Genomic DNA, 22,590 nt, shown 5'->3' with positions numbered 1-22,590 from the left:
AATTTTATTAGCACTAGTTACTTTACTCTTATAGGATTTCTATCGGTTCCCTTTACAAAAAAAATCAAAGAACTTACTTTATTATTATCATTATTATTGTTATTATTAATATAATTTTAGACTAATGAAGTAAATTCTTAGACTAGAAAGGACATTGAGCACTAGCAACACAGGCTATCGGCTCTAATTTATATAAATGTACATTAGATATTGAGTCTAGTAGTTTTAACAAAGTAATATATTGAATTAATATTCTGTTCTGAAGCTGATTTTAGAATGCCCAAAGGGTTAATCGTGCCAAATGCAATACTTCTAACCAAGGTAGAGTTAATGCTTTATAGAGAGAATTTGTCCACAATTGCGGATTTATTAAAAGAGAAGTGCTAATGATGGTACTGTAGATTTACTTCTGTAATTTTCTCTTTAACCGTTCTTCCAATGTATCTTTGAAGATCCATCTTTTCCATGACATCATCCATAATTAGAGGTGCAGACGCAGGATAGTTCGCCGCTCGATCAGTCCGCTCATTTCCCAACAAACCGATATGACTAGGTACCCATAACGTTCTTATTTTTTCGCCGGGTGTTGTAATGATATTCCTTAATTTGTTGATGGTGCTCCATCTCGAAGTCGAAGGATTCTGTATAGCTTTTAATACAGACAAACCGTCAGTAACAATGGCTTGGTTTGTTTTTATGGAAAAGTTGAAAGTTGAAGTATTTTCGTGAAATATGTGATTGAGAGGAACCTGTTCTGAAGCATCTACCACCATCTGTATCTTCTTTCTTGTGTATTGATAGCGAAATGTCAAAAGAGCAGTCTTTCAAAATCCATGGAGGTTTAACACCAAAAGTGCGGAAAATTTTTAAAGGAATGTCCAATTCCTTTGCGACGACAAACAATAGTCAATTGCAGATGGTGGCTTTTGAATTTTCGCAATAATAATCTTTCTCACGTCATCACTGAGAATAGATTTGTTTGAATTAAGAAGCTTGGGGACTATTTTAGCTTTTAACTCATAAAGTCTATTTTCTAAAGCTTCAATTATAATATTATATGCGGGCGTCGTCCGAAAAGCACAACAACTTGCTCTGAGAATTTGGTAGTAAACCGGTCTGAGGATGTTGCTACGAGATTTTCAGCTATTGTCCTAAATTATCAAGGCATAGTCAATCCTGCTTAAAATAAGTATTTTGGTAAGGTAAGCAATAGTGTTAATGTGCGCATGGCTTTTCCAAGCAACGTACTGTATGGAATTAACTATTGGTAAAATAGAATTTTTTAACCGACAACAGTCTGTTTTCCAACGATATATGTTGGAAAACGTGAGCCCGAGAATATGGAGCGTATGCCCGTTTAGTATTGGTAAATCATTAATTTCCCTGCATCGCATATCTGTATATCTTTCGTCAAATTTGCATTTTTTTTTGAGTTTTGTACGAAAATTTTAGCCCCTGACGAGTTTGCCCATGCGGAGATCTTTCCTCCAATAGATACGAGACATTATCGGTACACGTCAAAGAATTTTTCTACTGTCGTTGGAAGCGATCTGGAAAAGCGTGACAGAAAGAGGAAATCCTTGCGGAAATGAATAAGAGAGATAATTGTTAATTCTAACTTTAAACCGCCAATGCGACATGAATGATTTGATGTAGTTGAAGAATTTGGGTCCAACATTCCATGATTTCAATAGTCTTAAAATAACATGGAGACCAACTCCGTCAAATGCTTTTTCGAAATCAATTGAGAGAATTGTTATATGATTCCATTCGGAAATAGCTTTGTCTGTAAAATAATCAATATGTGAAAGAGCGTCGATGCACCTACCATCCCGCTCGAAACCAACTTGTTGCTTTGTAATCAGTTTCTTGAACTCAAGAAGCCAAGATAATCTAGATGCCATAATCTTTTCTAATACTTTTAAGAGGCAAGATAAAGCGGAGATTTGGCGATAATCCGATGCCGTGGAGACATTTTTTGACCTTGGATTTGGAACAACTGCTGCCAGTTTCCACATGTAAGGTATATGGCCAGTCAAAATTACCGTATTATATAGGTCCGGCGATTTCTTATTACTTGAATTAGACAGAGCACAGACCACTTGGCCTTTTTGTGTAATAACAAATCAGGGTTAAGAGCAGCTGTGCGAATCGTTTTAGACATAAAAGCAGCATCATGGTTGTAGTTCCCGTTTAAAGGCTTCGAATCCAGAAATGATTCTGCCTGTGTGAAGTAATTGATCCAATCCGCTTTATGTAGAAGAAATTCGGACTGTTTTGCTGGAGTAGCAGAGCACTTTGAAAGATAGTGTAGTAATAAAAGCTAATACTCAGCCGATGTGTAGTGGAGATAGAAAATGCGTTGCAGTATTTGGGAGGATTCCCTATGAATCCTTCCCTAAGTGTAGGTAGTGTTTTATCTTTAGAGCCCTGTTCGGCTGCAGACCGCCAAGTCTATCCGTCTCATGTAGTGCCAAAAGAACTCGGCAAGAGACGGTCCCTAATTAAAGTTACGAGGCGGATAGAACGCCTTTATTAACACAGCGAGTTGATACGCTTTGATTGAATTGTTTGCTAGCAATTAAGTTCTTTATTTGCCAGGTGCATTATTTATACTTAAATCTATAAGTGATTTTATGCTACGTTATCAATTATTTTAATTGGGGCGCGTGGCATCGTATTGCATTTCGTAATGCAATACCCAGCCAGTTGAAGTGCGACAAAATTTTTGTTTTATTTTTTTTTGCTACAGAATTATGCAAATTCAGCATAATTCTGTCGCACTTCAAGGTGGATGCATACAACGGTATGCGATCACACTACAATAGATTATGTTTGGAAAGTGATTACTATCATCATAGATCATTAGAAATGGACTAGGAAACCAAAGGAAGAAGTGACGGAGAGCAACATGTTAAATTAATATGTGAAAAGGTGTGATGAGTTGAAAAGTGTGTTGGTTTTCCATCATTTAAAATGCAGAGATTACTTAGAATGAAGGCGTTTTCTAAAACACTACCACGACTGTTGCTCACTGTTAAGCTCCAGATCGCACCCCAGCTATTAAAATCGCCGCATATAATTAATGGGGGGAAACGATTGCAAAGGTGGCATATAGAGCGAAAACACTGTAAATTTTATGTTTAAGATTATTTGTATCGCTACGGCTAGTACGTACGAGCTTAAATTTACGCGCTTGATTTTATAAAAACACCAACTCCTTGTTTGGAATATGAATTTTGATCAGCATTCGTGAAGTATCCCTTATATGTGTTGGGTGGAATAGGATTAAAAGAGCTTGTACAATGGGTCTGTTAAAGGAATATAGAGGTTGGATTTTGCATACAAACATTAAATTTTTGAATAAAATTACCGACTCTTACGTTTATGGGTTTTTTAAATTCTTTGAATCCATAAAAGTATTTTTCATTGTTTGCGATATGACATGAGCAACCACTATCGAGTATCCATTTGATTTTATCACTAGGACTATTCTTCTCATCGTATGAGATATTCAATTCTGTTTCAATGTCAATTCGCCGTCCTTTGACATCGCAAAGTGTTTCAATTTGATTTTGGTTGGAGAAAAGGAAAAGAATGTTCATTTTTTTCAATTTTCTAAATTTTTCATCGAGAAAGGAGAGTTTTAAAATAAACATGAATACAATGATATGTTTAAACTGTAGAGGCAGGTGTAGATTCAGATTGTACAGTTTTCCTAGTGTATGACAGATTTTAGAAGAGACATTGTCAATGTAGAAGGAAGAGTCGAGTTTGTGATTAAAGATTACCCCAAAACATTGTATTGAATCCATAAACAAGCCAACTGTTTACAATGCGGAATACACGACCACGTAAGCTTACAAGCACTTCGAGAAAAGTTGAATTATTATATGATTTGTTAGTAAGCTTAGCGTGTGGGACTCTGCCAAATGCTTTTATTAGGACCTGTGCAACAAAAACACAGTCTATCCCATCATTAAAGTTATTCCGAATGGACTCCGTAACAGAAATTACGAGCTGCTACGTCTTTTGTGAAAGCTAAACTGGGCATTACTGTTGTTCAAGTTATTGCTTAATGACGTACTCCGTAGTTAGGGAAATCGGTCGAAAATTATTACGTGAAAAGGAGGAACCCTGTTTAGGAATTGGTCATATTCCAACTATTCCGAGGTGATTAGCAGTAATATTCATCAGATGTGTAAGATGTGTAATAGACGATTAGTTGTGTGAGGAAACATCAAGTTAACAAGTTTCATGGATATTGCGTCTAGTCCAACGGAGGGTTATGTCATTTTACGAACACTGTAGAGAATATTTTGATTTCCATCCTGGAATGAGAAAGATTAATCTCTATCTTCGAAGTTGTTGAGAATTGGCGGTGAATCGCGGATATTTAGTTGGTGTTGCAAGAAACTTGATCATAGAGTTTATATCTACTTCATTTGAAACATCGCTACTAACCACTAATGCACTAATGTGGAGCACCCACAAATTTTCTTAGAATTAGGATTATCGAAGAATTTGGCGTACGATTGATTTCTTTCCTTCCTCATTAAATATTTCATCTTATTGCGCACTTACAGTAGATTCGCCAGTCAATAGTACCACGGGACCGAAGATACGATTTATAAGGAAATGCTCTGAGGGATCCTTCATACAAGATATGACGAGAGTGGACCCAATTAAGAGTACCATCCCAGATGAATATATAATTAAGGTGGCAGACAATGTGCCAATGCTGGGAACCAATAAATCAGTTGGCATTTAGAAATTTTCTTTGAAATGATATTACCGTATCTGAAAGTGAAACCTGCGTATAAAAGCCGTTCAAGTTTTTGGGCGACATTGAGTGGGCCTAATTGGAAAGTAATGCCTAGAAAAGCGAGGGGCGCTAACTGAATTAGTTTTAACCGATTTTAATTCGGCGGAAAATGTAAGAACGTACCCTACCATAGTCCACGCAAGGCTAAAAGGAAAACTGTTTTTGAACTGATTCGATACTATCTATCCGAACGGAATACCTTGGAGCCCACACAAATGACACATACTGTAGAATAAATGTCATAACCTCACATACAAACTATTTGCTATGTACAAATCACCAAAGTCTTCGACCATCTTTTTATAAAGCCCATGGCACATTCAGCTTTACTTGTAATTGATTGAATATGAAAATAAAAGTGCATTTTTTGATCTAGTAAAACACTAATTTCAATGTACTAAATAGTTCGTTGCATAAGGTGGTTCGTTTTTCGTGAGTTGGTGAACACAGCGTCGGAATTGATACATTAAAGACATATCCTAGTGGTTTACACAGATCATAAGTAGCGCTAATAAGGATGATTCAATACCATCAAAATTCGGCCTAGTGCAATATTTTAGGTTTTGCATGCCAATAAAAACTTCGTCTTCGGTAAGAACAAACCGGTGAAAGATGTCAATGATGATTTTATTTCAAATGGATAAATAGGTTGCCCGTAAACCTAATCTGAATACGTTTCTTGGCGAAAAGTATAATAACTTTTATTAACTATGAATTATGTATTTTTAACACAAGTACAACGAAACAAATCAACTGTGGACCCTGTGTTTCAATATGTACCTACATCGGACGATCCAGGAACATAGGAGATAAAAATATATCTACTTTATAAAGTGAAAAAAACACATCAAAATTCAACATTAATTAAATGGGCGAAGCATAGTAATTCGGATGAAAAGAAATTGCATACAACTAATCGGACACCTACCCCTCCGTTAAAGTGTCTGTCTTCTCCACATACTCTATAATTAGCGCAAAAGATTTCAATACTTAGTATGTAGATCTTTTGAGAGCGTACAAACTGCGGAGCTTAGTGTTAAGGCGTCTAAAAGTTTGATAAACAATAGTGAAGCCAAAACTTCCTATTATAAGTTTTTTGAGACGATAGATGTGGTAGAAGGGAACAGCAACAATAGTTGAGTTGAGCGGTCTGTTATGAAGAACAACTTTTTCTACTAGCGCACCTTCAAACCAGACAGTCAGATTGCGGCACCGATATTTTATATGACACACTCCGCCATGGTTGCTCGTAACTAAATTTAAATACGCTTGTAGTAGGTAGGATTTGGTAAAATTTTTGACGTATATAAATTGCAAAATGTATCATTGGCAGTTACTCGACTTGGAAATATCGATTTTCGTGGGGCCACGATTCCCAATTGAACTATTGGCATTACCAGCCCCAAGTTCGTTTGAAAAATTTTCTCTTCCTTTCAGTATGGGAACCGAACAATTAACCGGCATGTCGCTTAGCATTAACTTGTGGAAGCCCACATCCCTATGACGGCTTTTTTTTATTTTTTTTTCTCCCTTTTTATTTATTTATACATGAATTATTCTTTTTAACTTTTTAATTTATTTTTAACTTACTTTGTTATTATTCTTCTTTTTATCTTCGTTTTTATTGTTTATTAGTTTTTAGAACAATTAGCATAAGATTTTCTCTTAAGATGCACTGAATTCGACTGTAATTTTCTTTAGTTGAATTTCATGTATAAATGGGTAAAAGAAATAAAATAAACAAAAAGAAAAAGAAAATTCCTTACACGCCCAGCGTAGACCTTTTCACCTATGTGTAGGCAAATTAATTACTACTGAAGCCTACGCACTTAAAATGAGCGACATTATCGCACATCCAACAGATCAGCATAGAATCATGCTGTCTCTTACATTTAGGATAGCCGCAATATACGGCTCTTCGCTGTCGTTTCTGTCACGAGGTGTTATTGTGATTATTTCTGCTGTTGAATTTTCTTTACTTTCGACATATGGAAATGTAAGAATGTCCACTTAAAATTCTTTGCGAAAATCATTCGCCTCACGCTTAACATTTACACTTGATACAACACGTCATCTCAGCAAAAGGCAGCTGTTATTAGAAAAAAAAAAAATCGCGAGAATTTAAATAATTTAAAAAGAGGAAGGAGGGAAAGAAAAAAAAGGGTTTAAGAAAGTAACCACATATTTTTAAAAAAATTTAAAGAAAGAAAAGGAGAGAAGGAAGAAAGAAAAAGTGAGAGAAAAATTAAAAAGCAATATATATATTAAATTTTTTTTATTTTTTCTTTCTGACTTTTTTTTGTGTTCCCCCTGATAACAGGCAATTCAACTGAGAGACTGGGTCTGATCTTATAACCACCGATAGGGGCTGTTTCGAAGATTTTTATATAAACGTCACTGGGCACACCAACAGATCGAGGTTGGGTGAGAATAAAATTCTTTTATTTCCTAATGGAGAAGCTAACGCAAATGTTTTAATTGTGCCTAGTAAACAGGCAGTACAAGCCCTTTGATTTGGGTGCCACAGCCGCCCCAAATCTCCAGATCAATTTGTACGACGGCTTGTCGAAAAGCAATTTTGTTGCTTTTGTCGAAACGTCCGCAAACGGTGAAGGGAATCGTATGAATATCAATTCCAATCTCTTTTTTTACGATTATTTGAAGGATTTCACCATGTACGGCTTGCAAGAACTAAAAGTTGTTAGCAGGGGCAGAGCCAAACTGCTTTTCAGCTCTGCTGCCAACGCCAAAAACTTTGTCACAAGTGACTTTTTTACTAAGAAGAATTTAATGCGTACATACCGAGGTCGTTCACCGAAAAATTTGGTGTTATTCGAAACATGTGTATACAGGTTAAAAAAACCAGGTAAAGTGGTTGTCATGCTTTCCCTGGACATCAGCAAAGCCTAACCAACCTGATTAAGCTTGGTAAAATTCTCTTAAACTTTTCGATTCCTCTTCAAACACGGTTGTGGATACTTAATTTTTTATCCAGCGTGTGTTGGTGATGGGTACTGAAAAAGTTGAAATATGTGGCCGTATCCCACAAGGTAGTTGTTTAAGCCCCATACCCTTCAACCTATACACAGTTTCTTTGCATGATCTTCAAGATGACAAAACTCATATTTTTCAAAATGCAGATGATTTTCTAATTTATCTGCGGAATCATCGTTTTCAGCTACTGTCAATAATCTTTCGATGAAAGCTAATTTTTTTTTCGACGCATGCGCTGATCTCAATTTATATTTTAACTCCAGCAAAACAAGCACTGTTTAATTTGCCAAAGTTTCTAAACATAAAATCAGGCTCTTTATCGAAAGTACTAAAGTTGATCAAGTGAAATCTCTTCGGTTTCTTGGTAGAATTTTAAATGACAGCTTAACCCTTCGTGGGCATTATGAAAAAGCCTTTAAAGACTGTCAATCTGAATGTAACATCATCAAACTCATGACTTATAATCAGTCAGCCTTGTCTCCCAAGAATTCTCTGACTGTATGCAAATCTTTATTTATTTATTTATTCCACTTATACAATTGACTCTTAAAGTAAATCTTAAATTAATTAATATTAAAACTTAGTATAAGTACAATAAAACAAATAAGAAGGAAAAAAAAGAAAAAAAGCATGTACACAACTAGCATAGAGCCACATTTACAGCCGGTACAGAATTAAATTGCAAATGAACCCTTAAGCCATCGCAAAAATGCATAAGCTTGGTAACCGACAATAGTTAACAATGAATATTCGACTCATTATGACTTTTTAAGGATAAAAGTTAGTTCAAGTACGACATAGGCAAATCGCGCGTATTAAGCAATGTTGCTTTAGTAAACGTTAATTAGTCCGTTAATGAGAATAAGTTATAGACGTCATTTAGGTTCTTGCATTGACTAACTTTTATCAAGATAAAGTGCCTAGAGAAGCGATTAGGGACCTCTATCTCCTATCTCTCGAAGTAATGCGGGCGAGTCAATTGTACCATTTATTAATTTGATTATGAAGGAAACCTCAAGAACGTTTCTCCAATGACGGTAAGGTTAACAGAAGCAACTTATTTTCGTAGGGTGGAAGAGGGACAACCGGGTCCCAATCAAAATTCCTGAAGACAAACAGCAAGATTTGCTTTTGAACAGATTCAATCGAATCTACGTAGCACCTATATGAAGGAGACCACACAACAGAGGCATACTCAAGTTTAGGTCTAACCAAACACATGTAAAGCTTTTTCGTAATATAAGGATCATGAAGCTCTTTGGTCCACCTTTTTATAAAATCAAGCGCGGACCTAGCTTTGCTTAACGAGAGCTCAATATGCAAACTATAACGTAACCTATAATCAAATAGAACGCCTAAATCTGTGAACGATTCGACGTCTGCCAACTTGTGCGAATCAATGAAATACTGAGTAATGCGACGTCACGGGGAATTTATCCGAGGTAATGAGGTTAAATAAAGCCGTGAATGATCTAACATGCAAATAAGAGCTTAACTATTCCACTAAGAAGAAAGGTAACCCAGAGGCTTGGGGTTTAAAGATAAGTAGTCTATGATTAACCAAATCAAACGTTTTGCTTAAGTCAGTGTATATGACATCAGTGCGAAAGCCACTAGAAAATGCCTTGAAAATATGAGAAGTAACCCTAACAGATTGGTGACCGAAGGTCTTCCCTTTCGAAAACCATGTTGGAGAGGAGAAATATACGATTTCATAGAAAATGCTATATGCTGGGCCACAATTCACTCGAACAGTTTAGGCAAGACACTCAACTTGGCAATGCCTCTGCAGTTCTCTACAAGTTGCCTACTAGCACTTTTACGAATAAGGAAACAAGTCTTCCAACACAAAGGGAAAACACCTAAATTCAAGGACCACATAGCTCGCCAGCACAAGATATAAGTACACATGAGGGGATTCCATCAGATCCAAACGAACAATTATGTTTTGGAGAGCTCAATCCTTCAAAAACGTCGTTTGCAGATATAACAAAGTTAGGAATTGAAATCAAATTAGAAATCAGATATGGATAGTTTGCGGATAAATCAAAATTGGCAGTTGAAAAGTTCTGTCGAAAGTATTCCGCAAAGAGACTTGAGGTTTCAAAATCATCGAGGACTCAGAACCTTTAAAAGACACATGCAAAGGATATATGGAGATTTTTCTTTTGGAATTAACGAACTTAAAGAAGTATTTAGGATTAACAAATAGAGAGGATTTAACCAACTAAAGGTATCTGCAATAGTTTTGGCGGTTTAGGGAATTAAATTTATGCCTTGCCACTGAGTAAGCGAAATAGTCGAAAGAAGAACCACTTTTCGAAACTTTTTGAAAAATTTGTTTTTCCTATACTTGTAATATTTAGTTGTTTTATTAAACCACGGGGGACACTTAGTTCGAGGACGGGACTGCTTGATCGGAACGGACGCAGAAATAGCTTGATTTAATATATTGTAGAACGACGACAGTAAGCTATCAATACTTCCCAATGAGAAATCAAGCACAATATGAGAAAGATGTGATTTTAGCTTGGAAACATTGATTTTATGGGAATCATGAAATTTATTTGAAAAATTTGAATTTGGAACGTTATAGAAGTTCAACGAACCAACATGCTTGTAATGAAAGAAAATACCCAATGCTAGATGATACGGATCCTCAGGTAAACTAAACGGAAGACAACGATTAAAGCAAATCTCAGGAAATCTACCATTGCAATTAGGGGTAACATTGTATTAAACTAAATTATGATCAAATGATCAAACAGCCAGAATTATCACTGTAACACCAAGTGACTTGAGGCAAATTGAAGTCACCCAACGCAATGACTATATCGGTAGGTTTAGATTGATTGGCCACTTCACAAATGAAGGCGGACTGTTTCTTATATACAGAGATATCCGAATTTGGAGAGTGGGGGTCACATATAAGTGTTTATTTGGAAATTTCACTCGAATGGCGATAAATTCAACGTCAGAAGTAGTTGGAAATTCAAATGAATAGGAGGGGACTCCCGAAGAAATAGCAATTAAAACACCACCACCATTGCGAAACAATCGATCGTTTCTGAAAACTTGAAACGAATTATGGAAAAGTTCCGACGAATGTAGATCCGGCTTTAACCATGTTTCAGTGAAGACCAGACAGGAAAACTCCGTGCTCACTGAATTTAGGAAGGTAGAACGAATTTTTGAATTTAGGCCCCTAACATTTTGATAAATGAGAGAAAATGAGCCTCAAGAAATATTTAGTTTTTTGAGGGGGAAAAAGCTATTGCATTAGCATTATGGGGTCGATCCCGAGGGATAAATTCCTTAATTAAGGATCTAACCGGCCACAATGGTTTATTTAACATCAAATCCATACTTTCAGTCTGAACTAGAATTTTAAAAGATGAGATAGCTCTCGATTAAGAAGGAGCCAATTTGAAAATATTAACACGCTTTAAATTGACGGAAGGGGCTTTCGCTGCCAGATAACATTTTATGTTATCAACAGATGTATCTGGTGCCAGTCTTGACACAAATATTGGCTTTCTTGGTGGAACTGTCTTCAAGCATATGTCATCTGTACTAGGAGCAGCAGGGTTCACGGATGGGGAGGTATGAGTTGGAAAAAAATTTAAAAGGGGTAAACACACTTGCACGAGCAGCTTGTGCGACGTGCCCAGTTTGGCGACGGGCGTTCACACTCGTACAGCCAGGAGGAGAGGAAGATTTACTATCATCATTATTAGTTTTAGGCGATGACGCCTGAGAAGATTGAGTGACATCAATGGGAGGAGATACCCTTGCCACTTCAGCATAGCTCAAGCCAGAAGGACTTTTCGGCTTTTTGGTAACTTTTATGTTACCGACCGACTCAGTAGTAGCAGAAACGCTAACATTCTTTGTAGACTCTAAGGAATCGCTAACTTGCACCGACGAAACGGACTTAGGAGAATTCGGAGATGACGAACCACACGCTACGCTACGAGTTGAAACTTTGTTAGCTGGAGAGGAAGATGACTGCGCAATATAACACTCATCAAACCTAGTCTTGATTATATCAAATTTCTTCCACAAGGAGCCGAGATTTTTGCTGAAATCTGAGAAATAATTCCCCGTCTCCGTGAAGTGTTTGTAAAAATCAATGTCACGCTTTCTGCAGTCTGAATATGACCATCGTAAATCTTTAGAAAGGATCAGCTGAACGGCCGATAATACCAGAACACTTTGCATGTCCAAAACGATCACACAGCCAACAAGAAATGAATCGTTCAGATTTAGGGCCAGTTTTCGCACGACATGGTGTAAGTAAGCAATCCATGTCCATTGAAAACAACAAAAGTAGCTTATGAAGGAAAAAAAGAAAAAGAGAAACAAAAAATTCAACTGCACAAATTTTCAGCAAATTAAAGCAAATTTCTCACTGCCCTGCCCACTGTAAATATAGAGAGAAAGCTAAAGAAACTGTAAACAAAGAGCAACAGGAAAAAAGAGAGACTGTTACTAAGAGCTCAGTTGTTGATTACACTAGACGAAAATAATTTTTTCACATAAATGGTTAATAAAATCATATACGTTAAATTCACACTTTATTCTTTTAGAGAATTTTTAAAATTAAACACGACTAAGCAGAAAAGCTAAGATATGCACTGCAAAAATTGAAATATTTCTTGCACAGAATAAAAACGCGACTATAACACGCACGCAGAGTTGCCAAACTTAACTTAGTCAGGTCCAAAATCGAATTTGCACATTCTACATGTTGCATTTTCCAAAATATATTGAGAAACGTAACAAACATTTGAAAATCGAATGTTAAAACGTTGTGCTGGACTGACACCTTCAACTCCTCAACATATTCTCAATGTCGTATCTGGTGAGTGCCTCGTTTCCGAAAGAGCTCTTTTTTGCACTGCCAAAGAGTTAATTAGGATCAAGATGATGAATCTCTTCTTTTTTTAGGAAGTCATCTCTTAGTGATACTGTCTCTTGCGGCTACACCTTTTGCTATCAAAAACTTCGTCATATCTTTGATAAGATAGATTCAATTCCTCCTTGGAATTTCACTACCAATAAATGTAAAGTATTCATGAGCATTCTCGAATCGATCTCTATGTCAAAACAAAATGTCAACTTCTCTTATATGAGGATGTTATGCCAAGAAAAAGTCGTTTTTTATTACAACAACGGCTACGATATATATGCCATCGACGATTCGGTCGGATATAATGAATCTGCCTTCGCGGCTGTGAAACATCTATCTAAAACAGTACAACGAGTCAAAGTGGCGGAGGAACTTTCCTCAATTTTTATTGAGTCACTCGCCATCCGACATGCTATTAAGGTTGCTATCTCTGATAGTATCAAAATGTTTTTTCTTAGCAAGTCAGCTCTACTTCTAATAAATAAAAGAGATGCAGAGAATCAAGCAATATGTCTTTCATATTCATAAGATGTTGAATGTGTCTCAAGTGGATGACTGTCAGCTTTTTTGAGTACTTGGCCATTGTGGCTGTTTTCTAAATGTAAAAGCCGACTTTCATGCAGGCTCGTGTTGATGGGACAACTTTGTCCATCAAATACACTCCCAATGAAGCAATTCGGGCAATTCACAATCATATCCTTCAATAGATAAATGACGAATTTAAAGAGATTGCGCGCGTTAAATCCAATGGCCTTTTCTATAAATTAAATCCCACATTTCAATTCAAAGTCTTTTTCTACATCTTCTTTTAAGTCCTGGGAAATTAAAATGCTTTATAGACTCACGAATGGTCACACTTACGATAAAGTTTATTTTAAGATGATTCGCGCTATGCTATATGATGTTTGGGAAGTTTGCAATGTTGTCGAGTCTGGTGAGCATCTAATCTTCAGATGTCACAAGCTTGATGACTTTAGAGATTCCTTTAGCTTCTCCAAGTTATATGACTGTCTCCTCGATCTCTTTGCAGCAAAAAATGTACGTCATCTCGCCGAACTAACTTGCTTTATTAAATAAGCGACTTTACCGTTTTAGAATTTTTTTTTCTTGGTCTTCCTTTTTTTTTCTCGTTCATTCATTTTCTGTTACTATAGCATTCCTTTTTCGATTTCAGCCAAAGTTTGCAACACCGTTTTACTTTCAACACTCAACCAGCACACTTACACATACACACACAATTACACTTAACATACCGGCTCCAGTTATTATGGCAGCACTTGTTTTTGTCACGTTTTATACACATTGTAAGGAAGCGTTTCGCGGCCTTACTGATAACAAGTCCGTCCGCACAAATCTCTACCCTTAGACCCCAAGCAGCCAGTATGGTTTGCCCCTTATTTGTCGTTTTTTCTTTCTCATAAGACCATCCTTCTCTCGCACAAACCGTTGACAATTCAATGTTTATAAAAAGAAAAAAAACAGGAAAATTGTATACACCACTCATTATAGGCTAGGTGAAAATGCGCCTAGCAATAAAATATATACATAAATAGGACACATATAAACACTATACATAAGTCTTTGCATAAGGAAACATGTTCTTATCCGCTGAGCAACATACTAATAGTTATTTTTAATTGTCAACAAGCTACCTGTGGCATTGAATTATCCACATTTTGCAAAAGCGGTCTAGTGATTTTGCAAAAGCGGTCTAGTGATTTTGCAAAATGGTGCTCAACGGATTGTAAAATTATATCTTGATCAGTAATAACAAGAAAGGATAGGCACACAAACAAACATCCCGACAGGAAAAAAATAAGCGAGCATATAAAATCATGCATGTTGATATGATGCATATCACATGAAGACATGCTCAACGGTTTATAAAATCATACGATAACAATAAGGCTGACATAAAAATATACATACAAGCAGACATGACATTACAAAAAAAAGAGTTAAAAGAGGGGTATAAAATTATGCATTGTACATATCATATGAAGACAGGCTTAACGGTTTATAAAATCATCCGATTTAGTACCTAAGCCAGCAGTAGCAATAAGATCATACGAGTTGGTACTTAAGGTAGTATTAACGACAAGATATACATAAGAGTACCATTATAATACTTATACAAGTGAAAGCTGAGATTGTAATATAGATACAGGCAAACACTTTCTATCAGACCTAAGTTAGCATACGTGATAATAGATGTGTAAAAATATCGTTACAACGCATATGTAAGTCGGTATAGTCAAAACATTCATGTAACGGGACTGGGATGGTGATCGCGACTATAAATAAGCGTGTTGCACCACGCTCATCCTTTCAGTTGTGTTATAGCAGCCAGAGGTCACGGACTACATAACTAACTGACGTTACTGATAGGGTTTTCTTTGACTTTACGGATAGGGGATGGTCGGTTCACCTTAGCCGTCATCCCTGAATGACTAATAGGACTGCTAACTTTTACGGGTAGGGGATGGCTGGCTTGGCTTAGCCGTCGTCTCTGAATGACAGAAGGACTCTCTTGCGTCGTGAAATGGTTAGGGACAGACGAGGGGTTCTATAGGCCGAGGTTGGCTGCTATAACACCCGCGACGTATTCCTTCCTTTTGCAGAAGCTCGCGATACGGTTAAAACGTGAAAATTAATCCTTCGAAACGAACATTCAAATCCTTCGAAACGAACATTAAACAAGAGTCGGGTTACCATGCTGGTTTTTCTCCCGCACCTCTTAAAAATCGCCTATCAAATTATAATAAATCCAATTAATAAGAACCAAATCCGGAAGTCGAAATTATTTTTTTTATATAAATTTGTTGGAAGTAGTCCTGGGAAGCCCTGAGCTTTACTTGTCAATGAAGACTCATTACAACATTTCTGATCAAAATTACAACATTTTATTATTTGGACATGTAAGCCACAAATCTATTGGCTTAGTCCATCTCCACCCAACAACCCAAAAAAAAAAAAAAAAAAAATCATTCGCTTTACAAGCAGTAAATACAATTAGCGTATTTAAATTATTAGGTTATTAAAGATATTTGTTTAAATATTTCAGCGTTGTTGCGATTTTAAGCAAGACTTTGCAGAATTGTACGACAATTAATAAAATGACTTGCATTATGATGTTTTTGTTATCACTGTTATAAGCAAAGTTGAGAGCCGCAACGCTCCAAATGTAAATAAATTATTGAGTTTACTTAGGATCACTTAGATTGCGAGGCTCCCATATTTTTTTATCATCTTTGTTCAAAACACAACGAAACAGTTCAAATGTCGAATATTAGATATATAAAAATGTACTACAATAAATGTAACAAAAAAGGCCGAGATATTGTACCGTTTCGGAAACTCAACCTATACACGGATGTTGTCGTCTAATTCTTATCATTTTTCGCATGTTGTCCGGCCTGGCTCGTCGGATGGGAAGTGTCCAAGTATAGGATATACAGACACGTGATAGGTACTTGTCTCGCTACGATATTCCATTATTTTAAAATAAAACATGCTTACTATGAAATCTTGGACAAAAAGTTTTGACTAATCTAATCCATGCCCTGACCACATTGCTTCTACCTCGCCTCTCCGCCACCCACCGGAAGTCTCACCAGTATGTTACCTTCTAATAAGAACACATTTCTTTCCTCTTCTTTACAACGCATGTATTACAATGTTTTAATTCCATATGTTAAAAATCACAATTTTCCAAAAAAAAGGAAGAATAGTTAGTATTCAATCTTATCACAAACTTATAACGAATTAGTACAATATTTCGGAACCAAAATGTTCACAAGGAACAAAGGTTATTAAACAGTTTTATCGATATCTTGCGGTGAGTTAATTCAATTTTGCAAAACCTATAATGTACAAAAGGTACATTGGTTGTTAAACAATCTTTTCAGAACTTAAAACGACTTAGTACAATATTTCGTAACCAAAATATTCATAAGGGACAAAGGTTATTAAACAATTTTTCGATATCTTGCGATGATTTAATTCAATTTTTGCAAAACCTATAATGTACCGAATGAGTATTGGTCGTTAAACAATCTTTTCAAAACTTAAAATGACTTAGTACAATATTTCGTAACCAAAATGTTCATAAGGAACAAAGGTTATTAAACAATTTTATCGATATATTGCAATGATTTAATTCAGCATTGCAAAACCAAAAATGTTCACAATGAACAATGGTTGTTTAACAATCTTATCAAATCTTACACGACTTAGTACAATATTATCGATACAAAATTTACGCTCTGGGCAAGGGTTAATAATTAATTTCACAAAACAACTTACCGAAACTGGCAACCACGCCGATGCGCATCGCCATAGCTGAAAGGTGCTAGAATTATCGCAAAAAAAGAGTAGGATTAATATTTAGGTACTAATACTCGAAAGATAAGCCAAGAATTGCTTCCCTCATAAAGACGGTGTGCTCCGGACGTTACGCCGGACGATTTAACTTCCTTCCTTCCTACTTTTACTTCTTATATTTTTTTTTCCTTTTTGCTTCCGGCCCTTTTTTCTCCTCGTTATTAAAAGATTTGGAGAATTCTTTTATCGTTTCCTTGAACGACAAAACAAAATAGCTATCCTTTCGTTACCAGTCGCGATGGCACAGCAAAACATGGATTATTTTAATTACTCCCAACGAAAAATGAATTTGCACGCTAAAAGAATCCGCGAAGCGCCATCTTTTTTTCTTCTTCTCAAAAACGTGTCATGTAGAGCCAAAACGATCATATAGCACCCAAAAATGATTTGTAGAATTTGTTGTTGTTTTACACCAAAGTCACAAGTTTTTATGCACATGCCATTTTCGGCAAGAATTCATTAAATTAATTGGAATAATTCCAGCGATATATGGATTGCATGGAAGTGAAATTTCTCCCTTTAAATATTATTATAATTTCTAAATAACACTGTTAAAGATGTCTTTTAAAAATTTTGCTAAAAAACCACAGAAAAAGAGCAACCGACTCTACGCCATTATCCAGAACAAAAAAACCTTCTTTTTTTCCTCAGAGTTCCCCAAGTTTCTCTTTTTTTCTTTTTTCCTAAGCGCCGCTTGTCGCTTTTTCAAGGTTGCCAAAATTTGCTTTTTTCTTTCCTTTTTTTTTCTCTCCACACTACAGTGCCTGTTACAATATAAAGAGAAGGGTAAACAAAATGTTGAAGAGAAATTAGACCTTCTCTGACCCTTTTAGAAAAATTGTGAAAGTTTTACGAACCCACAACACCTTGGTTAACTATAAGAAGTCCTTATAGAAGATTTTGAATTTAGTAACGCGGAGTTTATTGATGTAGTTTCGAGAACGTGTCTCGCCTTCAATGATGTACGAAAGAATCGTGAGCGCAAGAGTCGATGCCCACATTCGTGCGCTGGAAGATTCTCAAGTTGAGCTGGCAAGCTTGATATGGTAATGTCAGCACCATTCTGACGTCGAGAGAATTGGTTTTATATTGCTTTCAATAATGTAATAAGTTAACGCGTATCCTCGAGTTTGATTTCTACATTTCTAATCTTCTTGCCAACGATATCACAAAACTCTGATAAAATTTAAGTTAAAGTTGGGAGTAAACGGTTAACAACCTGTTGAAGTTGATGGGGGGGAAATGCCTCCCGTCAATTGTCGCACAATCAGAAGAGGGACAGGAGAGTTTCGAATCCCCAATTAACATTGCATACTCCTTTTGAGAAATCTTGACGCAATCGGTATGAGAGCATTTGCCACATCAGGCAAAGGAGGTAGTCGCTTGCGCCTTTTTAAGCACCTTCTTGTTCAAGCAGCAAGACATGGTGAAATACATCATAATTACGCACCACACAAAGAACCGCAAAGATAAGCAATCAAAAGAGGAAGAACGGACTATACAACACGTTTTCACCCTTATCATCAAATTCCAAAAAAAATATAACTTTAACTCCACGACAAAGTTAATTTCCAAGAAATTAGTATGCGGTAAAACGCGGAAAGGTTCAAGTGCGCAAATAGATCGACAAAAATTTAATGCATCTGAACAAAAATTTTCCTATTCGCACATGATAGTTAATCATAATAAGTTAAATTAAACGTATTGTTTGGTTTCGACTGTAATGCTTTGGGAACCTGTATTATGTGCCAGGAGTGCAGATTTAATACTGTTATTAAACAATGCTTGGACATTACCGATTTTAAAAATTTTTGGATCACGGTAGAATACTTTATACAGTCCTTTTTAGGTGGAAGTAACGTATTTACAATTTTTAATATTTTTTTAGGATATAAGTGCTATCATCAGTATTCCGATGATGCAACAAATTTGTGTCAACATATTAGATTATTGTTTAATTACTGTTAAAATATCAATTGTGCAAGTATTAGGACATCAAACAACCAAATTATTTGATAATCTGATATTTTATCATTACGCCAACTTACCGTATGTGGCCCTAGGTTGTTTTTGAATGTTCGTCACAAACCTAAAATGGCTTTTGGTGGTTAATCGCACCGATTATTAATATTGCGTCGAACCATAAGTTCTGGTTTTAATTATCACCGTAACAGCTCAACCATTCCATTTGTTTGTGGGCAGTATGCAAAAACATTAATTTTATGTGGACCAGAAAAGTTGAACAAATATGACATAGTATGATGAATTACAGTTTCCTTAAAGGGGACTGCCCTTGTATTATATATATTCCAAGTATTATTGACTAGACGACGAAAGTTCAATATATCCTTAAGTTGGTGCCTAGGCGCGTCATATCCAAATTCACAATCAGATCTTTCCGAGTTGATTTACGTCAAAATTATGTAGACTAATTGCTCTAAAGACCTAAAAAATTCGAAAAGTATACCATCTTTAATCTCAAAGTCGCGTAAGATCCCGTCTAATTAGTGCCAGTTCAACAGTTTTATATTTGTGCTAAAGGGCGGGTTCTGAATGATACGAAGATTTATAACACTTCACCTGTTGACTTTATAAAATAATGTGCCCTCATGAAGCTGGCGACTGTCGGAAGGACTAACAACGGTTTGTGGAAAAAAGGAGTAACGCAGAATTGTCAGATTAGGTAACGATAACTTGCTTATAAAAGGGTATGTAAACAAAATAGCACCGAAAGGTAGAGGCAGAAGAGTTGAATCCTAATATTCAAACGGCAAAGAGCAGAAAAAGCAATAAAATATTGAAATATAAGTTATTATAAATGACCCATTTGTAAATACACCTCCTACGCGTTGTAAACAAAATGTACTTTAATTGTGATTTATAGCAGAAATAATGCTAAAGTGGAGCGATCTATCAGTGTAACCGCTTCACAAGGAGTTTAAAAAGGCAAGAAAGGAATATACGCTTAAATATGTCTATCGCTAAATTACAATAAAAGTTAGTTAAATAGCTGCTAAATCCCAATGTAACAGAGAGATAGTGTTAACGAAGAGGACAATATAACCACAACAGGAGAGAAGTGTGGCGAATGTCAGAGCAGACATAATAAAAATGCCATTGTGATGCAATTAATGTTGCATATGCCGACGTCAAAAATAGAACAATAACGGCAAGAAATGACATGCAAAATTGACGAGGAAACGGCAAAAATGAAATAATACTTACAGGGGGCCTATCTAACGTAACTGTGGAGGAGGAATTAGAAGAAGACGCAGATATATTGCAAAGAACAAGAAAAGCTTTAAAGCAAGGAATAGCTACGCTACGAATTATCGGCATAATCACCAATTGGAAAGCGACTCCCTTCTTCCTGTTATGATAAAGCGGTCGCTCTAATAACGGCCTTGGGGGAGCAGCAGTAGGAATCGTCCATGTAATTCCGGAAGAATGACAGAATTCGATGAGAAGTCAATACGGTGGTCAACGTCAAGGGAGTAATTCACCTAAAATTGTCTAAGTACTGCCAGAATTCAAAGAAACCAATTTAAGAATGTGCTGCCAAAATCAATCGCATGATTCCGCCACATATGTGGACGTACTTGAGAGGCTAAAGATTGACACCTGCGTAAACGGACTTCAGAAATCCGTATAGAAGTCATCAAAAACGGCATTCACCGAGGCGCTGGACCTCGCGATTACACAAGAAGTAAGGGTTAAAATTGGGCGTAGAAAAGTGCCTTTAGGAAAAAAACAAAATATCATGGCCACTAAATTTTGATGGATAGAGTGCACCTGGACGCAAACAAAATCAACGCAGTCAAATAATGAGCATGGCCAAAAACTTCACAAACGATTCCCAGCTTTGATTGCAGGTGTTCACGTAGTGGAGCTAACTTTTATAGGGAGCACCGATTTTAGCTCCCCATGACCAGTACAAAGTTTATAGTGGATATTGATGGAAATGTGATAGACAGCCACACTCAGGAAATTGATGCCAATGCAAGGGTGATGTTGTAGCACAGGAAATGGTTATTCAAACGAGAGCGGCGTGAGTTGCTGGCTATAATGCAATCCGTCAAATAAATCCGCAATCTACAGCGCCAACAATTTCACTTAAGCTTGGATCTTGCATGGGTTTCGTTTGCGATCATTCGAAAGTGCAGTGAAAATACAATGCCCGTATGTATCGTATTGACTGGTCCTGTATTTCTGTAGCTCCATATGCAGATCCCATCCCATACTGAATTTCCCGTTCTGTGGAATCTGACGAAAAGTCTGACCACAGGCAGGGAGTTCGGTTAAGGGTAGTGGTAGGGATTGAACGATCTTTTTTGTGGCGAAAACTAACTAAAACGAAATTCTCAAAACGCAGAATCCTCCTGGCGTTATAAAGTAATCTCAGTTCATGCAGCAGACGATTATCGGAAACAGTAACAATAGTTTGCGGAAAAAAGGAATTAACACGAAAATATCAGTTTAGGTATTGGTAACTTGCTGTAAAAAGTTATAAAAGTTAGTTGGATTAGGAAACTTGAATCCTAATAATTAAACGGCCGTGACCAGAAGTAGGATTAAAACGTTGAAATATAAGTTGTTGTAAATAATCCATTTGCAAACAAATTTGCTAAAAATTGTAAATAAACTCTACGTTAACTAAAAAAAACAAAAAAATAAATAAATCAAAAACTATTAAGTGGAACGAACTTAATCTGAAAACGAGTTGGATGGAAACGTCAAATTACAAAGGAGAGTTAACTTTACAATATCTCAAAATCGCAATATCGCAATAATAAACGGCTTTTGTGTCTTTTTTGTTTGCGTTGAGGACTGAAACATATCTGGAAGGTAAGATTATAATATGTTATATACACTGAACAAAACAAAGTATGTATCAGCAAATAATAATGTAGTATTTGAATTATTTAAAAAGTAAAGTTCACCAAAAATTAAAATATATAAATATGTTCTCTACACACTAATGTATATACCAATCGATCGACTACTGTATTAATTCCAATAGAAAAATTAAATTAATGTGATTCGGCCAGTAAAAGTGTTAATATAATTTCTTTTTCATAAAATGATATAGCTTGTTACTTCGTCAAATTGTTTGGTTTGCATTAAAAAATTTTAAAAGTTTACGTTAGTTTACTTGTTTTTAAAAGTTTTTATTTTAACTTGAAAGAAAAATTTTGACGGAATTTCTGTTTATTTCGACAATTATCAAAGGAAAGTTGGCAACAGAAATAAATTGTAAAAAGGGAAGAGAAACTATGCTCATTTAAAAGTAAACCAACAATTAACAAAAAAATTTTCTCTGCAAGACGATTTTGCAGAATGAATCGTACCATAATTTTTCTAAATTTATTTCCAGCTATTTGAGATTTCGAAGATTTCGTACATATTACATTGTATGATCATCGTAAGGCATAAAAAAGCGTGAAAATTAAATAGACAATTTAGAATTTCGGTTATT

General features: G+C 35.9%; 1 protein-coding gene across 7 annotated transcripts in view; it reads left to right on the top strand.

Moving 5' to 3' along the window:
• LOC119640243 (focal adhesion kinase 1) overlaps positions 1-22,590 on the top strand; it is a 99,735-nt gene that overhangs the window by 64,483 nt on the left and 12,662 nt on the right. Inside the window, exon 16 of one of the 7 annotated variants that reach the window (XM_038038136.1) lies at positions 4,587-4,962. The exons of the other annotated variants lie outside the window; for them this stretch is intronic. Coding sequence (XP_037894064.1) covers positions 4,587-4,605 — 19 coding nt within the window. The 3' untranslated portion in view covers positions 4,606-4,962. Of the gene's footprint in view, positions 1-4,586; positions 4,963-22,590 lie in introns of those variants that run through there. 7 annotated transcript variants of the gene reach the window in all.

This window comes from Glossina fuscipes, unplaced genomic scaffold (genome assembly GCF_014805625.2).
Source record: "Glossina fuscipes isolate IAEA_lab_2018 unplaced genomic scaffold, Yale_Gfus_2 116, whole genome shotgun sequence".
NCBI lineage: Eukaryota > Metazoa > Arthropoda > Insecta > Diptera > Glossinidae > Glossina > Glossina fuscipes.
Note: the sequence above shows the minus strand (reverse complement) of the source record. Positions and strands in the feature narration are given on the sequence as shown.